General features: G+C 54.4%; 1 protein-coding gene across 2 annotated transcripts in view; it reads left to right on the top strand.

Annotated features, from left to right (window-relative positions):
* The window catches only part of Kiaa1755 (KIAA1755 ortholog), a 30,413-nt gene extending 10,596 nt beyond the window's left edge, over positions 1 to 19,817 (top strand). For both annotated transcript variants that reach the window (XM_052184152.1, XM_052184151.1), the window contains exons 4-14: positions 140 to 322; positions 2,753 to 2,876; positions 4,429 to 4,522; positions 5,936 to 6,019; positions 7,377 to 7,493; positions 9,857 to 9,955; positions 10,841 to 10,989; positions 12,717 to 12,855; positions 14,592 to 14,714; positions 15,299 to 15,511; positions 18,899 to 19,817. In XM_052184152.1, coding sequence (XP_052040112.1) covers positions 140 to 322; positions 2,753 to 2,876; positions 4,429 to 4,522; positions 5,936 to 6,019; positions 7,377 to 7,493; positions 9,857 to 9,955; positions 10,841 to 10,989; positions 12,717 to 12,855; positions 14,592 to 14,714; positions 15,299 to 15,511; positions 18,899 to 19,600 — 2,027 coding nt within the window. In that variant the 3' untranslated portion in view covers positions 19,601 to 19,817. The remainder of the gene's footprint in view (positions 1 to 139; positions 323 to 2,752; positions 2,877 to 4,428; positions 4,523 to 5,935; positions 6,020 to 7,376; positions 7,494 to 9,856; positions 9,956 to 10,840; positions 10,990 to 12,716; positions 12,856 to 14,591; positions 14,715 to 15,298; positions 15,512 to 18,898) is intronic.
* Positions 19,818 to 20,768: the final 951 nt, after the last annotated feature.

Here is a 20,768-nt window from a genome sequence, read left to right as displayed (position 1 = left end):
TAAAGAACTTGGCATCGCTGGCAGAGAGCAGATCATGCTATAGAAGAGAGCAGGTCATTTGGGTGGGAGAGAGAACGCTGTCCCTCGAAAAGTCTGTGTCCTGTCTAACATGTCCTGCTGTGTTATTCTTCTTCCCCAGATGAAACAACTCTACCCACAACATCTGGCTCAGGCGCACTGTCTGGGGAGCTGCCTGGCTTCCGGAGAGATCTTGCAGGTCCCCCAGGAGGAGGACTCCGCCTGGAGGAGTGTTCTAGGCCTAAGCCCAGGATTGAGACCCTGGGAGTCAAGCTGCTCCACTCCAGGATAGCCTGCCTGCCAGGTCCCAGGGCTGGGAGGGGAGTCGGGGGAACAGAGAATTCCCAGACAGTGGCGGGGGAAGAGGGGGAAGGCCTGGAGGCTGTAACGTTCCCAGCCAAAGGCTTGGGTTAGAGGAAAGCAGTTTCTAGGTATCCATTCACCAGTCTGTTCAGTTGTCCATCCACTCATCCATTTATCCATCCGTCTAGACTTCAGTGAGGCAGCCAAGGCCGGGCCTGAGACAAACAATCTTGGAAAGGCTCCCAAGAGAAAGGGACAGAATGAAGTAAGGCAGGCAGAGGAAGGGGTGAAGAAGACCATAGTCAGGCTCTGGGGAGGCTCTGGGGAGGCTCTGAGGGAGAGATTTTATATATATCACCTAGCCAACTATGGCATGAGGGTCTGTATTTAATGTCTGAGTTTGTTAGACATTAACTTCAGGCTGGTCCTGAGTCTGTCAGTCATTAACTGCAGGCTGGTCCTAGAATGGGATGCAGGCTGAGCCAAGAAACTGGTAGAGTTAAGGGCAAGTCTTCAGGGAAGGAGGCATCCACGGGGCTCTGCTATTAGTCCTTCCAGCCTGTGGGGAGTAAGCCCAACCCACAGGCTTTGGTCCAGCTAGTGATAGCTTCCATGCTGCATTTCTCAAATTCTCCATCCGTAGCTATTCGATCACTGTTTCCTGAACCCTAGACTCGTTGAGAAACGAGTCCGATGGGATCCCTGCACCCACAAAACCTTTACTCTAGTGTTAGAGAAAATTCAAAGCAAATCTCCAGGAACTGGGAAAACACAGACGGTGCCGCTGGCCCAGGCTTCCCGCAGCAGAGGCCAGGAAGGTTTCTGGAAGAGGTTTGGTGTGATGGGAGTTAGCCATGGAAATGGTGGGAACAGTGTTTCTGAAACAGGGAACAGCACTTGTAAGGGGCAGGAGCAGTGAGGAATACCGTGCCTTTGGGAACTAACTGTCTCACCGCCTTGCTACTCCTGGACGTCCATATCTCCCGGGCTCTACCCACAGATCCCAGAGGGGCCATCTGCTGGTGTCCCAGTCATTTGTTGACACTTTATTGAATTTATCAGTGGCTGTAAGAGCCTCCTGCATTCCCACCCTGCCGTTCCTATTTCCGTGTGACATTGACCACCCAGCATGGCCATAGCAGAAAGGTTTTTTATTTTTAGGGCTGGATATAGTATTTCTGGCACCATCCACCAGGCAAGGGCAGTGTTTGGGGCACAGAGGCCTCCTTGGTCCAGCGGAAAGCAAACCAGGTATACAGTGATGCCTTCTATATGGGACACTGCCTGTTGCCCTGCTCCTGCCTGAGCAGCATTTGCTGGGTAAGCAGAGCCGGGCTCCAGTCACATGACTGCCATGTCCCAGGACATCCAGCCTCTGACCTGTTGCTACTCAAACTTGTACAGGGACCGATTCTACTTGTACCTGGTGGGAGTTAGGGAGAGCAGGCAGGTGGGGCTGCTGGGTCCATCTGCATGCTGCAAGCTCTCAGGGTTGCAGGGTTAGAGCTGTGTTGCTCTAACCTCAGTGCCCTGGCCAACACCTCAGGGCTCCGTGTGCTGACGCTGTCCTGAGCCAATGCCAGGAGGCAGTGGAGTTGTAAAGGCAGCTTATCACAGGGTCCTGGGCCGGGGCCAGAGTTCTAGAAGGGGGGGAATATGGAAATAGTGTCTTGGCTGGATGGGGGTGGGGGGCTGGGGAGGCTGGGGAGCAGGGGGGGGTGACAGAGAGGATCTCAGGAGCTGGAGATAGGAGGGTGGGGCCACACTAGACAAGCGGAACAGGATGAAGGAAGGTCCTGTCAGCTGTGCTGAGTCCTGAGACAGTGAGATACAAAGCCCCCATCCCTAGAACCAGAAATGGCCTGTCCAAAGTATGCGGCTAGAGTACAGAGCTATGAGCTGTGTAAGACAGGGACAAAGATGGCGCCCAGTCACCTCAGCTGCATCCACAGATCCTGGCTGAGTGCCAAACGCTCTCAGGAACTGCCCCACTTAATCCCCAAAGAAACCTCCTTCCCTCAGAACTGAATCTGTCTCATCAGATAGATGAAACTTAAGCTTGGAGATGCCCAGACCAACCCAGGACCACACAGCAAATGAAGATATGACCTAGTCTCTGTGACCCAGAGCTCACCATCCCTGCTTGGCTTCCTGGGGTTCATGCATTATACAGAGGCAACCCCCGAGGAGCTCTATGAGTGAGCGACCCTCTGTGCTGAAGAAGAAGAGTTCAGGGAGACTTTTTTCAGGAAGGGGCTTTGACACTGGGCCTTTGGAGGATGAATAGGAGTTTGGAGGTCACAGAAGGAAGAGAAGAAAGGATCTTCCAGGTAGAAACAGTGTAGGCAAAGGCCTGGAAAGTCACAGAAGGGGCTCCCATGGAGGGCTCCCCAGAATTGTCACTGCTCATGTCATGTCTGCTCTTCTTCAGGTGGTAGGGACAAGGTGGGGCGGCCGTTGCTTCTGGTGTCGACCTCGGAGGAGGCCTGGGAGGCCCCGTGGTGTACTGCCTCGGAGGTCGCGGAGTTGCTCTCCTACTTGTGCAGTGTTCCTAGGTAAGAGGACACTCTGTGCCTTGATGTCTCCACCCTCATCCCTCTGCCACATATAACAGAGGCCCCAGGTCCTTCCATCCACCTTATGATCAAAGAGCCAGCCACAGGCTAGGTGCGGGGATGGTGGATGGGCTCTGTCCCTGCAGCCAGGGCCTTCCCCGGGCTGGTGTGTGGCAGGGAACATTTTACAGACACACAGCAGAAGCCCACGGTTCTGATCTGACGCTGCGCTGTTGAACAGAGCCCTTGGCCCGTTCCCAGCACTGAGGGTCAGCAGGCCTGAGGATCTGCATTTTAGTAATGTTCCTACTGCAAATGACGTGGCTGGATGTGTCTTTGAGAAGCACTGATATGGTACAGAAGAGCCGACAGTGGATTTTAGTTGGAAAGCCAGGGTGGAAAATGGCCACCATCTCTGTGCAGACAGAACCCCCGAACGTCTCCCTCACCCACTGTGCTCTGTGGCCTTGTGGCACTGACTGTCCTCCTTTGTGGCACACCCTGTTCCCCCAATAACTAGGGAACCTGGGTTGGGTCACAAGGAACTCGCATGAATGGAGTATGTGATGTCAACTTCCCTTGCAGTATACTGCATGGCTGCTCTGTGTCTGGGTTTCCCTGCCTGGGGGTGGTCATAGCAAGCCCTTCCTGCCCACTCATCCTCACACAGCCTTGCTGGTGACAGGGACACAAAACAATGTGTCCGGGTGACCAGATACCCATGGGGAGCCACACGGGCTGTGCCTGAGAACTGCTGGTGTAAGGTTTGAAGGCAATTGGGGGTGTCTTCCAGACCCCCTTGACCAGCAGACTGGCACACACAACCCCACTCCACCCCCCGCATCCCCTACCACCCTCTACTCAAAGTCTGAGGGCCCTGGGTTCAGGTCAGGGAAGGACTCCTGTTTGACTTAGGGCTACAATAGGACCAGCCTAGGACTTGAGAAGCAGTCACTGTCCACCCTGCCCACTCTGGTGACAACAGCGGCTAGGTTCAAATTCAGAACAGCCTCTGGTTGTCTGCCTTGAGGCCTAGAATTCCTCACTTCTCTGCAACACTCTCTGAGTTATAGTAATTATATATACAGCAGGGGTTTCTTTATGGCCCTGTCTCTCGCAGCTGGCTACTCTTCGTGCTCTCTTCCGGCCTGCTTGTCCCCCCCCCCCCCCCACCTCCTAATACCACCCTCCCACCTTCAAAGAGCTCCTTAAAGGAGAAAATAGATTCTCCTGGAGCCATTTAGTTAACTTGTCTCATTGGGTAAATATAGGTCATGTGACCCCATCTAGCCCAGTCATTGGCGGGGAAGTTGGGTTACTAGTGCCGCCTCTATAGATCAGAAGCCACACTTGGGAGCTGGTAAATCTGAACAATCTGGGGCTCTGGGTATGCAAAGAAACAGGTGTGTGTCAGGGGTTTGTTTCATTTCATTTATTCTTTGCTTGGAACTCTGGGAACAGAATATAACAAGGTTCACAACCTCCAAGCCACACCCCTTCCACCAGGCCCATCCTTGCCCTGCAGAACCTGATTTCTGTTTTCCACCCTCAGGCTAGAAGATAAAGCCAAGGGGCTGCTGGTGGTGATTGATGCCAGGAAAGGGACCCAGAGGCCTGGCCTGGCCAGTGCCCTGCAGAGCATACAGGTAAGTGCCAGGTAGAGCACCTTAGTCTACCTGGTCTCGGGAGTCCCCAGGAGACTGTGACAGGCCCTGAGCCTGCTGGGCTTAAAGTTGGCCTCACAAAGCCCAGGCAGAGTCTTTCAGTGGCAACTGAAAAGGCTTCTAGACAAAGGGGGCCGGCTGGCTCAAAATAACAAGAAAGAGGTTAAAAGGGTCAGCTGTGGGTCCTGGGAAGCAAGCTGAGAGGGGAATGGCTCTCTTCAGAAAATGCACCACGTTAGGCTGAAAGGGCCCTGGGCCCAGGAGAGAGGTAGCACTTTAGAGAGAGATGGGGCAAGCTGGGAGAGACAGACAGAGCAGGGACCTTAAAGAGAAAGGGGGCTTCCTCTAAAAATCCAGAGAGAAGCTCCAGTAAGAGTGAGGGGAAGGATGAGAGAGAAGGGAAGGGGGAGAGAGAGAGAGAGAGAGAGAGAGAGAGAGAGAGAACACCACCATGAGAGGAATGGGGTGGGCAGAAGAGTCTCGTCAGAGAAGTCCCCAGAGCAAATCCCTCTCCTAATCCCAGGAACAAGGGAAACACGAGAGCTTTCTAAGTGTGAGGAGCTGGTGGGAAGTTTTACATCCTGTGATTTAGCTCAATACACTGTGCGCGACAGCAAGAAAAGAGTCAGGCACCGCAAATGAAAATCACGTCTCGGACAGCTTCTTAACTCTGTCCCACAGAGAGCTGCAGGAAGGCATGGCCTGGTCTCTTCCGGCTGTGGGATCGGACCTTTCAGGAGTGTCCCCCACCTTAAAAGGGCAAGGCCACGTTCTAGCAGCCAAGAGTCGAGTCTAGCTGTGGGTAGGGCCTCATCCAAGGGCTCAGAGAGCTCCACCAACCCTGTGTCTGTGCAGTTCCTCCTAGAAGGGTGCCATTTTCTCAAGGCCGCACTTGCAGGAGGTGACAGCATGGCTCCCAGTAGCTTGCAAGACATGCAGCCAGTCATTTGATTCCAGCAGGAAGGACACAGTGAGAGAAGTCCCAGCAAAAGTTTCTTAGTGTACCATTACTCCTGATTGGCTCAGAAGTCCACATCAACCAAGCCCCATGTTCCTGGGGAATACAGGCCTCTGATTGGTTTAGCCTTAGGTAGCATAAATCCCCTGACAGAGAAGAACCTTAACTAGCCAGTATGGACGGACAACTGGACAGGTGAGGGTATGATGTACTTGGCCTTCTGACCTCTTGTCATAGTTGGGGAAACTGAGGCCTCAAGGAAGTCTTGCAGTCCAGCTTGGGTTTGCTCTTGAGGCTAGAGGCTCACTCTAAACATGCCACCCACACAAGCCCCTACCTGGGGACCACCGCAAACCTCTGCATGTCCCTTGGGGAGACGGAGAAAGAAACAAGACGGAGAGGGAAACAGCGGTCTTGAAGACGCTCTCTCCTCACAGGCTCTGGCTCCGGCCTCCATCGGTAAAGTGCTCCTCGTGGGGGAGAAGGCGTCGGTCCTCCAGCTACCTGTACTCTCTGTCCAGGTGAGAAGACACGTGGGCAGCCGGGGCAGGGGCCGGGCCTGTGTAGAGCCAGGCAAAGGGACAAAGAACTGCCTGATGGATCCCCACTCTGAAAGCATCTACCCTAGCCTAAGAATTGCCAGGGACGTCATCCCCTCCCCCTCTGCAGGAGACATTGTCACATGACCTCTCTAGAATCCCAGCCATTCCCTCTGGCGGTCACTCCCACAGGGCTAGGATGTACACAGGGCAGAGATCAACATGAAAGACTCCATCTAGGCAGTCCCTCTCCTTTACAGATAGGTTAGGCCAACAGCCTAACGAAGCACTGGAGTCTCTGATGCCCTGGGATCCCTCTCCCCAAATTTCTCCTCCTGATTGGTTCAAACATGGCAGACTTAAGGACTGTGAGAGAGCGCGTGCGTGCTCCCTGCCCTACTAGGGTGGGTGTGGGAGCCGACTCTGCCTACTGCAGGAAGTGATTCTGGAGGTCCCCTTCCTCCGGGTTAGAAAACAGGCATGGGACCAGCGAGATGGTTAGAAGGAGGGAACCACTTCCTGAAAGTTGTCCTCTGACCTCAGCGTGTGCTCTGAGGCAACTGTGTGCACACACAATAAAATAGTTGATTAAAACAGAAAAGCGACACGGGGTGAGCTGGGCATTGCCTCTCAAGCTTGAATCTGCCTCCAACATCTAGACTGGTTGCCTTGAAAATAACTCTTAAATCCAAGAGCCAACCTGCCCTGGGCTGGTAGGTGGGTGTTGTAGTGGGCACATCTCTTGAGGGATCTTATCCAGGTGTAGGCTCTGATTCAGGAGTTCCTGTGGGGGCTGGGATCCTGCAATTCTTTGCCTGACTGTGAATGGTCCCCGGAACATCCGGGATAGCAGATGAGTCCATCCCTGCACAGTCTGCCCCACCCAAAGCCTATGTATTGGGAACCGTTCCAACTCAAACCTGAAACCTTGCTGCCTGGCAAATACCTTCTCTGTGCCTCAAGAAACACTGTTATGATTTGGTAACCATCAGCCCCTAGGAGGGAGCAACACCATTATGGTCATTTGAGAGCAGTGTGAGAACTACATACATTTCATCCCTGGGACAACAGCGTTGAGAAAGAGTTCTGAATGAATGAGTGCTGCAGTTGATTGATGATGTCTGCCTTGAACGCAGACTTGGGAGTAACTGTATGTGTGCCATTCCAGAATCAGGGTCTGGGTCAAATGATTTGTCAAAGCTTCCAGAGAAGTCTCACTGCTCAGACCTTCTGGACCTTCTCAGTGGGAGATGTGGAGCCTGCACAGAGATCTAAGCAGGACCTCCTACACCTCTGGGGAAGAGTCCTCTGTTCCCCCTGACTCTCCTTTTCTCGGCAGGTGGAGGTACTGACCTCACTGAAGGTCCTCAGAAACCACGTGGACCCTAGCCAGCTGCCGGAGGCTCTGGAGGGCCGCTTTCCCTACCACCACAGCGAGTGGGTGCAGTTCTTCCAGGTGTCTACCCTCAGAGTCTTTGATCTCCAACCCTTCTCCTCTCCCCTTCCCCGGCCTGCCCCATGGGTCCCTCAACAAAAACAGGGTTCAAGAACAGACAGTCACTCAACAAGCATTTACAATGAGGGCAGAGTAACCCCAGTAAGGCATCAGGCTCTTGAGGCCCGCCTGCTGGGATCCAGTCCAGATCCGCTCTGGGTCCTTGGGTGAGTTTCCCACCTTTTCCTCGTTGGCAAAGTGGGGAATGGGGAGGGTGGTGAAGTCGCCTTTCCATGGGATTTTTATGAGGACTGAATTAATGTGAGCGAAGAGCTTGGAAGGGTATGTGGCACACTTGGAAGGCTTCGGCTGTTGTCAACTGAAGGACTGCCGGGCATCTGCTCCACGGAGCCGCAGACATGCCACACACGGTGGGTTAGTATGCACTGCCCCCTACAGGGCAGGGAAAAAAGCTGCTCCTGGCTGCTTGCCCTGCTCCCACAGGTTTGGTGCCCAGTTTAACTCCGGAGGCCACAAGGGTTATGGAATACTCTATCTTGAAGGCCCACCAGGACCCCGCCACCCACTGCCTAGTCTGGACCTCTCAGCCAGGGTCTAGGGTTCCCTTTTGCACTGTGGTATGACCAGCAGCCCCCTGCATCTCCGCACAAATTATAACTGCTTCCAGCCAGGATTGGGGGCAAAGTCGCCCGTCCATGGAGAACCCCTGTCTCCTCAGACAGTCTGACAGGTGGCTGGTTATCTGCTGCTTGTGTAGGCGATCTTGTTTGAATTGTTGGGTTTGCTTTTCCTTGTCAGTGGCCCTGGGGTGTGGACGCGTGCCCCCAGTGAGCTGGGCTAGGGTTGTGCTCTGCGCTTCCAGGCCCAGTCTGTGAGCTAGCGACGAAGCTTAGGCCACATAGCCATATATTCCTGACTTTGTGGTCCAATTGGCCTTAAACTCAAGAGCCTCATCCCTCCTGAGTCCCAAGTATTGGGGTAACAGGCCTGTGCCCTCATGTCCTGCTGATTGTGGCGTAACTGTGGATTCAACCATCATCAGGATGGAAGTATTTAGCTGGGCACAGTAGCAGAGGCTTGCTGTCCATCCCTGCCCCTGAGACGCGAGGACAAAGAGTTTAAGGTCATCCTTGCCTACATGGGACCCTGTTGCAAGAAACTAAACAAACAAACACAGAGAAAGCAACCAGTGAGGTGGCCAAGAGGGAAAAGCACTTGTCATAAGCCTGGTGACCTGAGTTCCCTCCGTGGTACCCACACAAAGGAGGAAGGAGAGGATCAATTCCATGAAACATTCCCCTGAATGACACACACACACACACACAGAGAGAGAGGGGGGGTGCACACCCCTCTCCCAATAAAAAACTAAACAAACAAAGAAACAACAACAACAGTAACAAAAATGAAGGTGGGGAGGGAGGGGTTACTGTCCTGGGACCCTCTGCAGACTTTCATGTGTTTCTGGAAACAAACCAGTACAGCTTCTTTCAAGGCAGCTTCTACGTGGCATCAAGAACCTGAGTCATCACCAGCCAGTTTCCAGTCCTCAGGAAGTTCTGTAGGACTTAGCACAGCGTCTTGGGCGTCTTGGCCTCAGTGTCCTGGAATCACCCATCTGAACACGTAGAGGGAGGGAGAAGTGTGGACTCAGTTCAGTGGCATGTCCTGCTCCCAGGCTCTTGGCCCCCTCTCCAGAGACCTCCCATTAGCCCTGTGACCTTTGAACTTCAACTCTCTGGCTGTCCCTTTAAGGGAAATCTTATTGGGCGAGTGATCCAGGGTGTAAAACTGATGGTGATCATGGTTCCGGCAAGCTCTGGGCTCTACACTCAATCCTGTACACAAATTAGTCCATCAACCCTTCGTCCTGCTGCAAAACATGTACTGTAGTTTCCACCTCTCAGAAGTACAGGGAATCCCAGAGAGGTTAAGTAACTTGCCTGCGGTCTCACAGCTAGCCAATGGGTCAACTGGGCCAAGGGTGCGTCTCTAGCCCACACCACACTTCCATCCTACCCCTTCTGTTAAGGACCTCCAGGGCCAGTGAGCAGCTCAGACCTGTTCTCTTTCTCCTCTGGCTCCTGTTCCCCCCACTGAAGACCACACTGACTTGCAGTAGCAGCATTGTGGCTTGGAGACTCGGTAGATGTTTTCAGACTGCCCAGAGTGTGGGCTCATCTGTGGGCTGGGGTAGGTAGTGGCGGGAGGAAGACTGGGGTGTGCACCTTCACCAGCTGCCCTGGTGGTTCTGAGGTAGTGTGAACTTTAGAAGCACCACCTGGTCCCTTCCGGAGTGCCCTGGGGAAAAGCATCTCCTCTTGGTTCCCTCAGGCTGAGCTCTGCTCTGGCTCCTGTCCTTACAGAAGCTGGACCCGTTCCTCGCTGACCTTCACCAGGCCTCCTCCCTGCTGCAAGCTGCCATCCAAGAGTTTGAGAAGAGTGACCCCCCTGGTGGGGTGCAGGTAAACCTGGAGCGCCGGGTGGGGGAGCCGCCAGCACACCTCAGGCTCTAGGTACCAAGAGCGCCAGGTGGGGCACTTGGGGGGAGGGGACACTCTGGTTTTCACTAATTAGGCTTTAGCTAATAGTTCTTGGGCATCCACTCTGCACCCTGCACCCTGCACTGGGGACCCGGCCTGGGAGACTGGCTTGCCTGGGCCCTGGTGAGGGTCAGCATGCAGTGGCAGAGTGGCCATTTAAAGGGTAGTTATGAGGGATCGGGGACATAGCTCAATGGTGAGCGATGGCCGGCCGAGCAGCCTGAGACCCTGAAAGAGAAAAGGGAGGGGGAGGAGGGAGGGAAGATAGTGCCAACTGCGCCAAATGCCTGCCGTAAACACAAGATGGCGTGAGAAGAGCGAGGCAGGTGAGTGGTGTCTGAAGAGATGGTGTTTAACCGAGGCCTAAAAGCGTATGTCTTTGAGGGGAAATGAACTCCAGGCAGAGGGCAAGCCCTGAGGTGGCGTGTGGCTGGATATCTGTGGAGCAGAGTAAGGGAGAAAGATAAGAACCATCTCTCTGAGAGACGGGGCTCCAGGAGAGTTTGAAACAGGGGATCGTGGGGTACGCCCTTTAATGCCCTTCTTTGGCAACAGGGAAAACCAGAGGGCATCAGAGAGCCAACCAAGCGTCCGGGATGGGTGTTCCAGAGAGAAGAGGGAGCTAGAACCAGTGAGGTTACCATGGTGATAGGAGTGTCATAGCTTCGGAGATGTGCTAGAGATTGAAGGGCAGACTTTGCTGGAGATGCGTGGACTTAGCTGGGAGAGTCAGGCTCTCTCCCTGTGGGGATCCCTGGATGGTGGGGAGAGGAGATTGGGCCCCAGGATGCCCCCCTCTGTTGGCAGGAGGCCACCAGGTGCCTGAGTAAGTCCAAGGAGCTGATGGAGACTGTGCTGAGGGACCCAGGCCTGCTGGCTCTCCAGAGGGAAGGCGGAGCTACTCTGGCCAGCTTGCAGCAGGAGGCCAGTGGGCTAAATGCTAACCCTGATGTCAGGTATAGACACCCAGTCTCCTTCATTCCCAGTCAGAGCTCAGAAGTGGGGACACCCTGTGAAGGGAATGCCACGGGCGGGTCTAGGGAAGCCGCCTCCCTGCCCTCCTGAACCATGGGGATAGCCTCACCAGCCCCTCCTTCATCTTGGCTGAGCATCGTTAGCCAGGGACAGGCATTGAAGGACTTCTCTTGTCGTCCCCCTCCATGCATGGTCCTGTTCCACCCCAGACTCTGTTCCAAGCCCTTCGAGGTCTGTCTCATTCGTTCCTGGGAAGAACACCTTTATTTGGCTGTAAGAAACTGAGGCTGAGCATGGGGAAAGTAGTAAGGCCCAAAGGAGCCAAGCCGGGTCGGCTGGGATGCTAGCCCTATGGGCTAGCCTTATGCACACAACTAAGAACAACTTAGGTATTGAACTAACATTTGATATATCTGTGTGCACTGTTCTGGATATTTATAAATATTAATTATCATTTAATTCCTACTTGTGATGGATCCTTTAGTTACAGCAGAGGAACCTGAGACTTATAAAAGGTTGGCTGAGTATCTTAGGATCTGGAGTGTGCTGGCATTGGATAGAAGCTGGTAGACCAGATCACCCTGAGCTAGGTTCATCCCATGTTCATGTAGGTAGAGCGGGAATAACATCGGACCCTGGTGCCAACTGTGAGCCATCTCCCACCCACTCACAGTGCCCTGCTATTACCCACCATGCCTCTGCCTCACCAGCGTCGTCCAGCCCCTTGACTACCTGAGGTCCTTTCAGACCTTTGACCTGAAGTTCCACTAGGGGGCGCTGTGGCCCCACGCTCACCGCAGCTCTCTGCTGTTCTGTGCGCAGCCCTGCAGCCCTGGTGGTTCGCCCCTCCTTCAGGAGTTTCGGGCTTTCTTCTGATGTAGGATCCGTGACTGGGGTCCCTCGAAAAGGCAGCCTTTCCTTCCATCATCTTTGTCTGAAAACCAACTCCCCAGGGAGACTCCAGGTTTCTCCCTTCACCAAGTACTGACACGGGAGAAGTCCCCTCACTAGCTGCTTTAGGTCCCCTGGCTTTGGACCTAAAGGACGCCAGGTTGGCTCTACAGGAATCTGAAGCCAGCCTTTGACCCTGAGTCTCTATCGAGACAAAAGATTTCACGGGTTACAGGTGCCACCCTCTCTGCACCTGTTCCGTGCAGAATGGAGGCTAAGAAGATAGGAATGTGTGAGCGCCACCCAGCCTCCTATGCCCGACACTGAATGTTTCTTAAGAACGAGGAAGGGTCCCCTGGCTGGCCGGAAGCCCCTAAACAGCACTAGAAAGTTCCACGGTCAGGGCCTCATGCCTGCCTGGGGTGGAATGAGCTTCTGGAAGTCCCTCCTCAGATCACTCTTTGCTCGCAGCCACTCCAGGAAGTGGGTTCTGTTACTGTCCCCATCTTTCAGATGGGGAGCCAGAGACACCCCCCCCCGCCCCCCACCAAGTGGTGATGTTGCGCAAGGACCCACACTAGCGGGTAGCAGAGCTGGGAGCTGGCTTAATACTCTGCCACACAAAAGGGGCAATCATTTCAGTTCCTGTGGCACCCTCAGGTTTGCCACTGAGGCCCAGAGAAGGCTAGGGACCTGCTCCAGGTCACACAGCAAGCCAGTGGCTGGCAGCCCAGCTGAGGCCACAGGTCAGGAGGGCAGGCCCTTGCCTGAAGAGCACACAGAGAGAAGCTTCTTCTCCCCGTCTTCCCCGCCCCAGGAGCCATCTGACCGAGGCTGCCGCCCTGTACAACCTCGTGGATGATCAGCTCCACGACTTGGTCACTGCGTCCAATCAGCTCCTCCGAAGGCTGGAGCTCCGGGTCCGCCTGGGCCACCTGGAAACGGCCATCCACCAGGTGAAGGGGCGGCTACAGGGGACATGGCGATTTACAGGGCTCACTGTGATCTGGAGTTAACATATCACACTGGCAGGCCTTGGTGTTTGGGGCAAGGCAGCAAACACGCATTCAGCCGGTGATTGTGATACGATCTGTGTTTATTGAGCACTGGCTGTGTGTGTGCTCTGGACTAGCGTATTTGTGAATGTCCTTGTCTCCCAATATGCTCTCTTACCAGTGGCAAGGGAGCTTGGGGACTCCCCACCACACATGGGGAAACGGGGGCCGGCATGTGCTACCCGCTGTGGTTGTACATCTGGAGTCAGAGCCTGGAGCTGCTGGTACCCCTTCCCCTGACTGCAGTACCTCAAGTCAGCACAGTCCTCTCTACCTTGGGCCAGGTCATTCCTGCTGGGGGCTTAGTCTTGACTCTGATGCCCCCAGGTCACGTGACTGCTCAAGCCTCTGCACCCTCATTTCTAGCCTTGAGTTTTGTGAATCCAGTGTAAGTTCATGGGAGCTTGTGGGTGTCCCCAGAGCAGGAATGCCTCGTTTTCTTTTCCTGTTGCTGTGATGATATACTCTGACGAAAGCAACCCGAGGAAGTTTATTCTGTCCCACGGTTCAAGGGTGCATCACAGTAGGGAAGACAAGGCTCTGGAAATGGCTGGTCATAGCACATCTGTAATCGGGAATCCCAGCCAGGGAATGGTGCCACCCACAGTGGGCACGCCTCCCACTGCAAACACCAAAATCAAGATAAGCCCCAGGGACTAGTCTTCTAGCTGATCCTGTACTCTGTCATGTTCAGAGTTAGCCCTAACCATCACAGGGTCAGAGGACCTTTTCACCATTCGTCCCTCAGTGACTGTTCACACCTCTCCGTTACCACCCATAAATTGAAGCCAGGGACAGCAGGGACACAGTCTCAGTGGACTCTGCCACTGGCAGTGTTTCTCCAGGCCCAGTTACATACCCCTAAGACAGGGAACTCATCCCCCAGAGACCAACCTTTTATGCCCATGTGACTGTAAGTGGTCAGACTGACCCAAGTTTTGCCTTCCTGTAACCTCACTCCACCTTGGCTTCCTCCCACAACCATATAGACAGAGAGTCTCCCAGGGGCAGAGCACCCACAGAACCATATCCCCTCTGGGTTGAGCTGAGGGACACCATTGCCCTGTGACATTTGCAGAACGCAGCCATATGCTCTCCTCCCTGATTCTCCTGCCCGGCACTGGGAGGGTCTCCATCCAGGCCGGTGACTAACTAAGGACGAGAAGACTTTGGCCCCTCGGGCGTTGGAGGATTCAGGGAGATGGCTCAGTCAGTGAGGTGCTTTACTACACAAGTCCATGGACCTGAGTTTGATCCACAAAACCTACATAAGATGCTGGGTATGCTGGTGTGCATTGGTAACCTCAGCACTGAAGTAGTAGAGGCCGAGACTTTATTGTCCAGCTGGGCCTAGCTTAATTGGTGAGCCGCAGGTCCTAGTGAGAGATCCCTGTATCATAAATAAATAAGTAAGTAAATAAATGGTGGACAGCTCCTAACGGAGCAACACGTAGGTTGACCTCTGACCTTCATATACAAATGCACTCACATACCAGCACACACACACACACACGCACACATGCACACATGCACACACACATGCACACACACATGCATGTATATGCATAGAAGGAAGTAGGCAGTTAGCCTGGTGTGTAACCCCGCCCATCACACTTAAACCATTGTCTTCTGCCCAGGTCAGTGACTGGATGGGGGGAGAGGGCAGCCAGTGTCTGCAGGCGCTTGCCCCTGTGGATGGATGTGCAGAGACAGTGGAGAAAGTCCATGCCGAGTTTGAGGATTTCTTCCTGCAGGTTGCGGTATGTTCTAAGACCCAAGGTGCCAAGAGGGTATTATTGGGGTTGGGTCAGCTAGGTCCAGGATGTAGGGGTGGGAAAATGCGAGGGAGCTTCGAGGGGTAGTGGGGAGCAGCCTGGACCACAAAGGTATCATTTTGGGTTCTGCCTCCTCTAGGAAGTCCTTTAAGACTATGTACCAAGAAGTTAGAACCCCTGGCGGTTTCTTAAAATGCAGGTTCCAAGGCCCAGACCTATGCCTGCTGGGTCAGCATAAAAAGACAGTCAGGGATATCACATTTGCGATGACAGAGGAGGCCTTGGCCTGTCACAGCTCTCAGGGAACTCTGAGCACTGGAGGATGGAGCTAGCCTGGACCCAGCAGAGAGGGCTGTTGAGGAATCGAAGTCGCTGACCCAGACTTGAAGGTCACAGAACCTTCCAGAAGACTCTGAAATTCCAGGGCAAAAGGTTGGACTGTTGGAAGTGTGACAACTTGGCCGTGGGTTGAGCTTTGTAGATAGGGAAACTGAGGCTCGTGGTCCACAGAGGCTCCTGACTGCAGGCTGGATCCTCAGGTGGGAGTTGAGTGTTCTTTGCCTTCTCAGGCCCAGTACCGCCAGGGCCTGGAACTGTCCAAGCAGGCGGCCCAGCTGGGAGCTGCAGACGAAGGGGCAGGCGAGACAGGGCTCCCAGACATGGTAGCCTTCACCTCCACCCAGCAGGCCTTCCAAGCCAGGCTGACACACTTCTACATGGCGGCCGAGAGGCAGCGCACTGACCTGGAGACCCTGCTCCATCTCCACCGCTTTAGAAGGAAGGTAAGTGAATCTCTTCGGCCATCAGCATAAGCCTCCATCCTCCTGCTGGGGTGGCACAGGGTCGGGGCGGCCTGGACACAGCACTAGGCACCCTGTGACAGCCATTCCCGCAGTGGTGAGAGGGAAAGGTGTGACATGGGACATGCCTGGGTCCTTCTCCAGGAGAGGCAGAATGGCGGTGGGTTCCCTTATCCAAGTAGGCAGGATGAAGGTGGAGGTGGTTAGGTTAGAAGGGACACCCGCCTGAATACACAGGTACTTCACACCTGTGGGTGACCCGGGGCCACCTGCATTGCATCCAGTTCACAGGCGAGGAAACCGAGGCCCAGGAGAAGTCAGCTACTCCAATAGGATTAAGCAGCGGCTGAGTAGGATTTGACTTCCAAGTTTCACCTCCTAAATCCACGTCACCACCACGACCACTACCACCCCCATTTTTCTAATGGAAAAACTGAGGTCTAAAAACAAGAAAGCAGGCTGGGAGGGCCGGGACCCAGCTGGACAGGAAGCCACAGGGCTGCCTTGTGCCCTCCGCTGCCCCTTGAACTTGCCAAGAGGGACAGAGCGTGGGAGGCGCTTGACCACACCCCCCAGCTGTTGGCTGGCTGGGCATGAAGGGACAGATTAGAACATGGGGATGCTTCAGAGGACTGTAGGAGGACCCAGACAACTCAAGCATGCCTGGGACCCAGAGGACAGGGCGTCTCTGTCTCCTCAGGCTAGGGACAAAGGCAGTGTCAGCTGTCAGCATTGGCAATGAAGGGACACCCTCCCCCTCTCCCGTCATGGAGAGCACAGAAGGGCAGAGTCCAGGACTCAGAGCATGGGTCACCCGTGCCCTCGTAGGCTGCGAGTGACCTCCACAGCTACCCCAACTGCTCCGAGCCTCCGCTTCTGTTGAAAATAAAAATGTCTAGTGCTGATGTTGGGTCTCCACAGCCAGGCTCTGTGCCAATCATTGTCACACTAACCCTATGCTGAAAACAGAGAGGTCACACGACTCACCCAAGGCCACACAGCTGGTCGGTGGCAGGGCTGCAGTTCAAACCCAGACCTTGGGCTTGAGTGTGTTCCCAGCCGGGTGGTAGGAGAAGGAAATTGGAATCAGGGGCTTCGAGCACTGGCTGCTCTTCTAGAAGACTCAGGCTTGATTACCAGTATCCACATGATGGCCCACAACGGGCCATAACTCCCGTTCCAGGAAATCTAACACACTCTTCTGGCTTCCCTGGGGACCAGGTGCACACACGGTGCACAGACATTCATGCAGACCAGATACCCACATGTGAAAAGTAAAATTAATTTTTTAAAGACAGAAAAGCAGATTGGATTTGAGGAACCCCACCTCTACCCCCAAAGCAATGCATCTAGAGCCAAGGGCATCTGGAAGCCTCTCTACCCAGTGGTTGCTGCCCACTCTGTCCCTGAGACCTTCCCCCAAATCAACCAAACTCTCAAGCATTGAAGCCTTTGAGTCTGCTATTCCCACTGCCCGGAGAGCTTTCCCTTGGCCAGTGGAGCTGAGGCCTGTCCAGATGGCTACACCTTCCATGTTATAGCTTCACCATGCTCCCAAAGACCCAAAATAACCCTGCCATGTGTCACTCGCTCGTCTCTGGTGTGTGTACCCTGCGGCTTGTGAACTCCCTGAGGCTGCAGAGCACACTCGATGTTCCTAGAGGGTCAGCCTGAGATGGGTAAAACGGAGAGAGAGAGAAGACAGGCTGAGAGAAGGTAGCACTCGTCCCGTCATGAAAAGGGGCAGGCCTGACCGTCCCCCTGTCCACCTCTGGAGGTTTGATCAAGGCTGGACACTGATGCCCTGACTGCTTCCCTGTGCAACTGAGGAGTTGGATTTGGTGTCTGAGTCGCTGGCCATGACTGTCAGGTTTGGCTGGGAGGATGGAGCCACAGACAGGACTCTGCCCAGGTGGGGCGCCCAGGCGCTGGATCTTCTGCCCTAAATAATCCTAACTCGATTCACCGCTAAGGGAGATTTATGGTGCTGCGAGTTTTGAGTGCTACCGTGAACATGAAGCCATTTATCTAAAGACAAGCTCCCTTGATTCACAAGACGCCTCCTCACAGCAAACGTCTCTCCTGTCCCCTGGCCAGTAGCATGCTCTCGGCCCTAAATTAATGGAGAGAGAGATTATCCATTGCATGAGCTACTGTACCCAAGGGGTTGTGGGGATGGGATGGGGAAGGGTGTCAGGGAAAGGCAGAATCACATGATGGGCACAGGCCCAGCTGCGTGTGGGCTGTGGGGCCTGCTGGGCTGACCGCCCACCCTAGCCTGAGCCAGCTTTTCTATGGGTGCAAAGAACAGATCTAAAGGGGTAGACCAGATCTGGCATGGGATTCCAGCTCCTCCTTGCCACACTGCGTGACTTGGGGCAAGAGATTTCAGCACATTGAGCCTTAGTTTCACACTTTGTGAAATGGACTGCAGACCAGCTCAGAGTAGTGACACAGGACACTCATGGAAACAGGGCAAACAGATGACACTTGGGATGTAGTAACCATGCTCCTCCCTTCAGTGTCTCTGCTCCTCCCACCCCTAGACTGGGAATTCCACCTAAGGTCTCAAGCCAGGTAGGGAAATGCTCCACCACCAAGTCACGTCCCTAACCTTCCACTTTTATTGGAGACAGGTTCTTCTTAAGTTGCCCAGGGCTAGGTGTGAACTCGCTCTATGGCCCTGGAAGGCTTTGAATGTATCATCCTCTAGCCTTGACTTTCTGAGTGGTCAGGATGGTCTTAAGTTACCGAGCCTGTCTATACTCAGTTCTGTGTGTGTGTGTGTGTGTGTGTGTGTGTGTGCCTCTGGAGGTCAGAGAATAACCTCGGGTATCCATTTTCGACTTCCACATTTTTTGAAATAGTCTCTCGTCATTTGCCCTGAGCACGCTGGCCTAGCTTGCCCTAGAGCTGGTGGGGCTCGTCCTGCCTCAGCCTCCCATCCACATCATGGGCACTGGAATTACAGTTGTAAGCTCCACCAGGCAGCCTTACATGGGTGCTGGGGATTTGAACTCAGGTCCTCACACTTGTGCTGCAAACACTTACCCACTGAACCCTCTCCCCTTCCCAGCTCTCAGTCTAAAGAGGATTTTCCTGGTAACTTCTGTAGCTCTTGCTTTACAGTATGCCCTGCTGGCCGTGGATCTGTTAGAATGGACCTGAAGAGGCCAAGGGTGCTGGAGGGTATTTGCAGGGGTAGCCACGGAGCCCAAAAGAAAGGAAATGATGGTCATCAGAGTGGGCAGATGATTGTCAGCAGGCTCTGCGCATTCGTTCACTCAGCCGCACTGTCTCAAAAGCCCCTGCTCAGAGACTCATCATCCTTACGGAGTCCCTCACCTCCCTTTCTCTTCCTGTCCTTAGATGTTCCAGTTCCACACGGACTGCCAGAACCTGCTCTCCCAGCTCAGGCTGGGCAAGGCTGTGAAGGCCAGCCCTGGGGACCAGCTCCACCGCCGCCTCCATTGCTACCTGAGGCGCCTGGCTTCTGAGTTCCAGACAGAGAAACTCCTGGCCATGAAGCTCCAGGTGGCCTCCCTGAGCAGGCCTGGCCTGGGCCAGGATCTGTGGGAAGAGACCCAGGAGCGGCACCAGGAGATCCAGCGCTTGCTGAGGAAGGCGCTAGCCTACTGCCCATGCCCAGAGGTTCCTGCTGCCCATTTGGCACACATAGACCGAAGCAGGCCAGCAGCTAAGGGTCAGGGTCTGCCTAGAGAAGTGGGTTCCAAATGGGACAGGTCTCTACAGGACTTTCTGGCCGTGGATCATGTGTTCAAATCCCAAAGGTCTCCCCGGACCCCTCAAGGGGAGCAGAGCAGAAACATGTGGGTAGGCCTGCAATTCCCAGAACCTGGCCCGTCTGTGGACACTGAAGAAGGCAGAGGCGCCCCCAAGCTCCCTGATCCCACCCTGGAGCGGCTCATCGCCTCCCTCTTCTCCTGGCCCCACCTTCCCAAGCAGAGCAAGGCCTCCCTTCCTACTGGAGGCAGCTTTTCCTTGGAAGGGACAGGCTCACAGACATCCCTGGAGGACTCACCCCACACAAGTCCTCCTGCGTCCCTCTAGCTGGATCTGAACCACCACACCAGCTCCAGGGCCTGTGATAGGATGGACAGAGGGATCTGCAGAGCCTGTGCCACCCCATCAAACGTAGCCATGGAGCAGTGTTAGGAGGACCATCTTCCGGCTCCAGAAAACTCCAAGACGATGGATTGTTCCCCACACAGAATAGTGCATGTGGGAGTTAGAATCCAGACTCAATAAAGGGACGTTTTTATTGAGAGTTGTGACTGCAGAGTCTCATATGGAAAGACTGGTCGGGGCCACCTTGTCAAAGAGTTGTCCTTTGGCAGCCCAAACTGCCACCCAGGGTTCGCATGGGTAACAACATAGTGAGAGGGGCCTCTTGTTTTGAGCGCCAGATTAACAGACCCCAAGACAAGGACTTTGCATTTGGCAGTGACCCCAGGAGCTACTGGGAGGAGGGTAGACAGGGAGAGGGAATAAAGGGCATTTGCCAGGCAAGTTCCATCCAGCTGTGGCCTGTCAGGAGACAGCAAGGACAACAGCTGGGCTCCTGAGATGCCCATCTGAGATGGAGGCAGCCCAGTACTCCTACTCCGAGGAGCTGGCTCTGGTGGGCAAGGACAGCAACATGGAGAGAAAGAAACCTGTTGATGCAGAGCTCTCCCCAGGGACCAGGGTCCCCAGCTCAGACTCAAGGAACCACACAGAATCTTGTCCTTGTGATCCATAGATGTCCCCGGTTCCCAGGGAGTGTGACCTCATCTCCAAGTCCCACATTCAGTACCAGCTCTGCTGAGTCATCAGGGGCAGCGGTGGAGGTGGGTGGTGCAGTCTTTGAAAGCTGGTGAGGGTGGGTGTAATGGATGAAGACCATTAGATCTACAGCACCTGGCTTTTTACGGGGCCGCATAGCGCCCCCTAGTGCCACTTCTAAGCACTGACATGTTGGAACTATTCATGGGGCTCCGAATCAGTCTTTAAAACCAAGATGGCCTCCTGGCAGCCCCGACTGAGTTTTCCAGGCCCTGGGGGTGGGGGCTGGAGGTGGAGAGTAGGATAGCTATTCTCCAACCAGAGAGGATGAGACAGGAAGAGAGAAAGCCTGAATCATGCTTGGGACAATGAGGTGCCTCAGGAGACATCTCAGCCCCAAACAGCTTTAAGAATCTTCTCTAAGACTGAATTTCTCTAAGCACAGCCTGAGGTC

This window comes from Apodemus sylvaticus, chromosome 5, assembly GCF_947179515.1.
Source record: "Apodemus sylvaticus chromosome 5, mApoSyl1.1, whole genome shotgun sequence".
Lineage (NCBI taxonomy): Eukaryota > Metazoa > Chordata > Mammalia > Rodentia > Muridae > Apodemus > Apodemus sylvaticus.
This window is presented reverse-complemented; position numbering and strand designations above follow the sequence as displayed.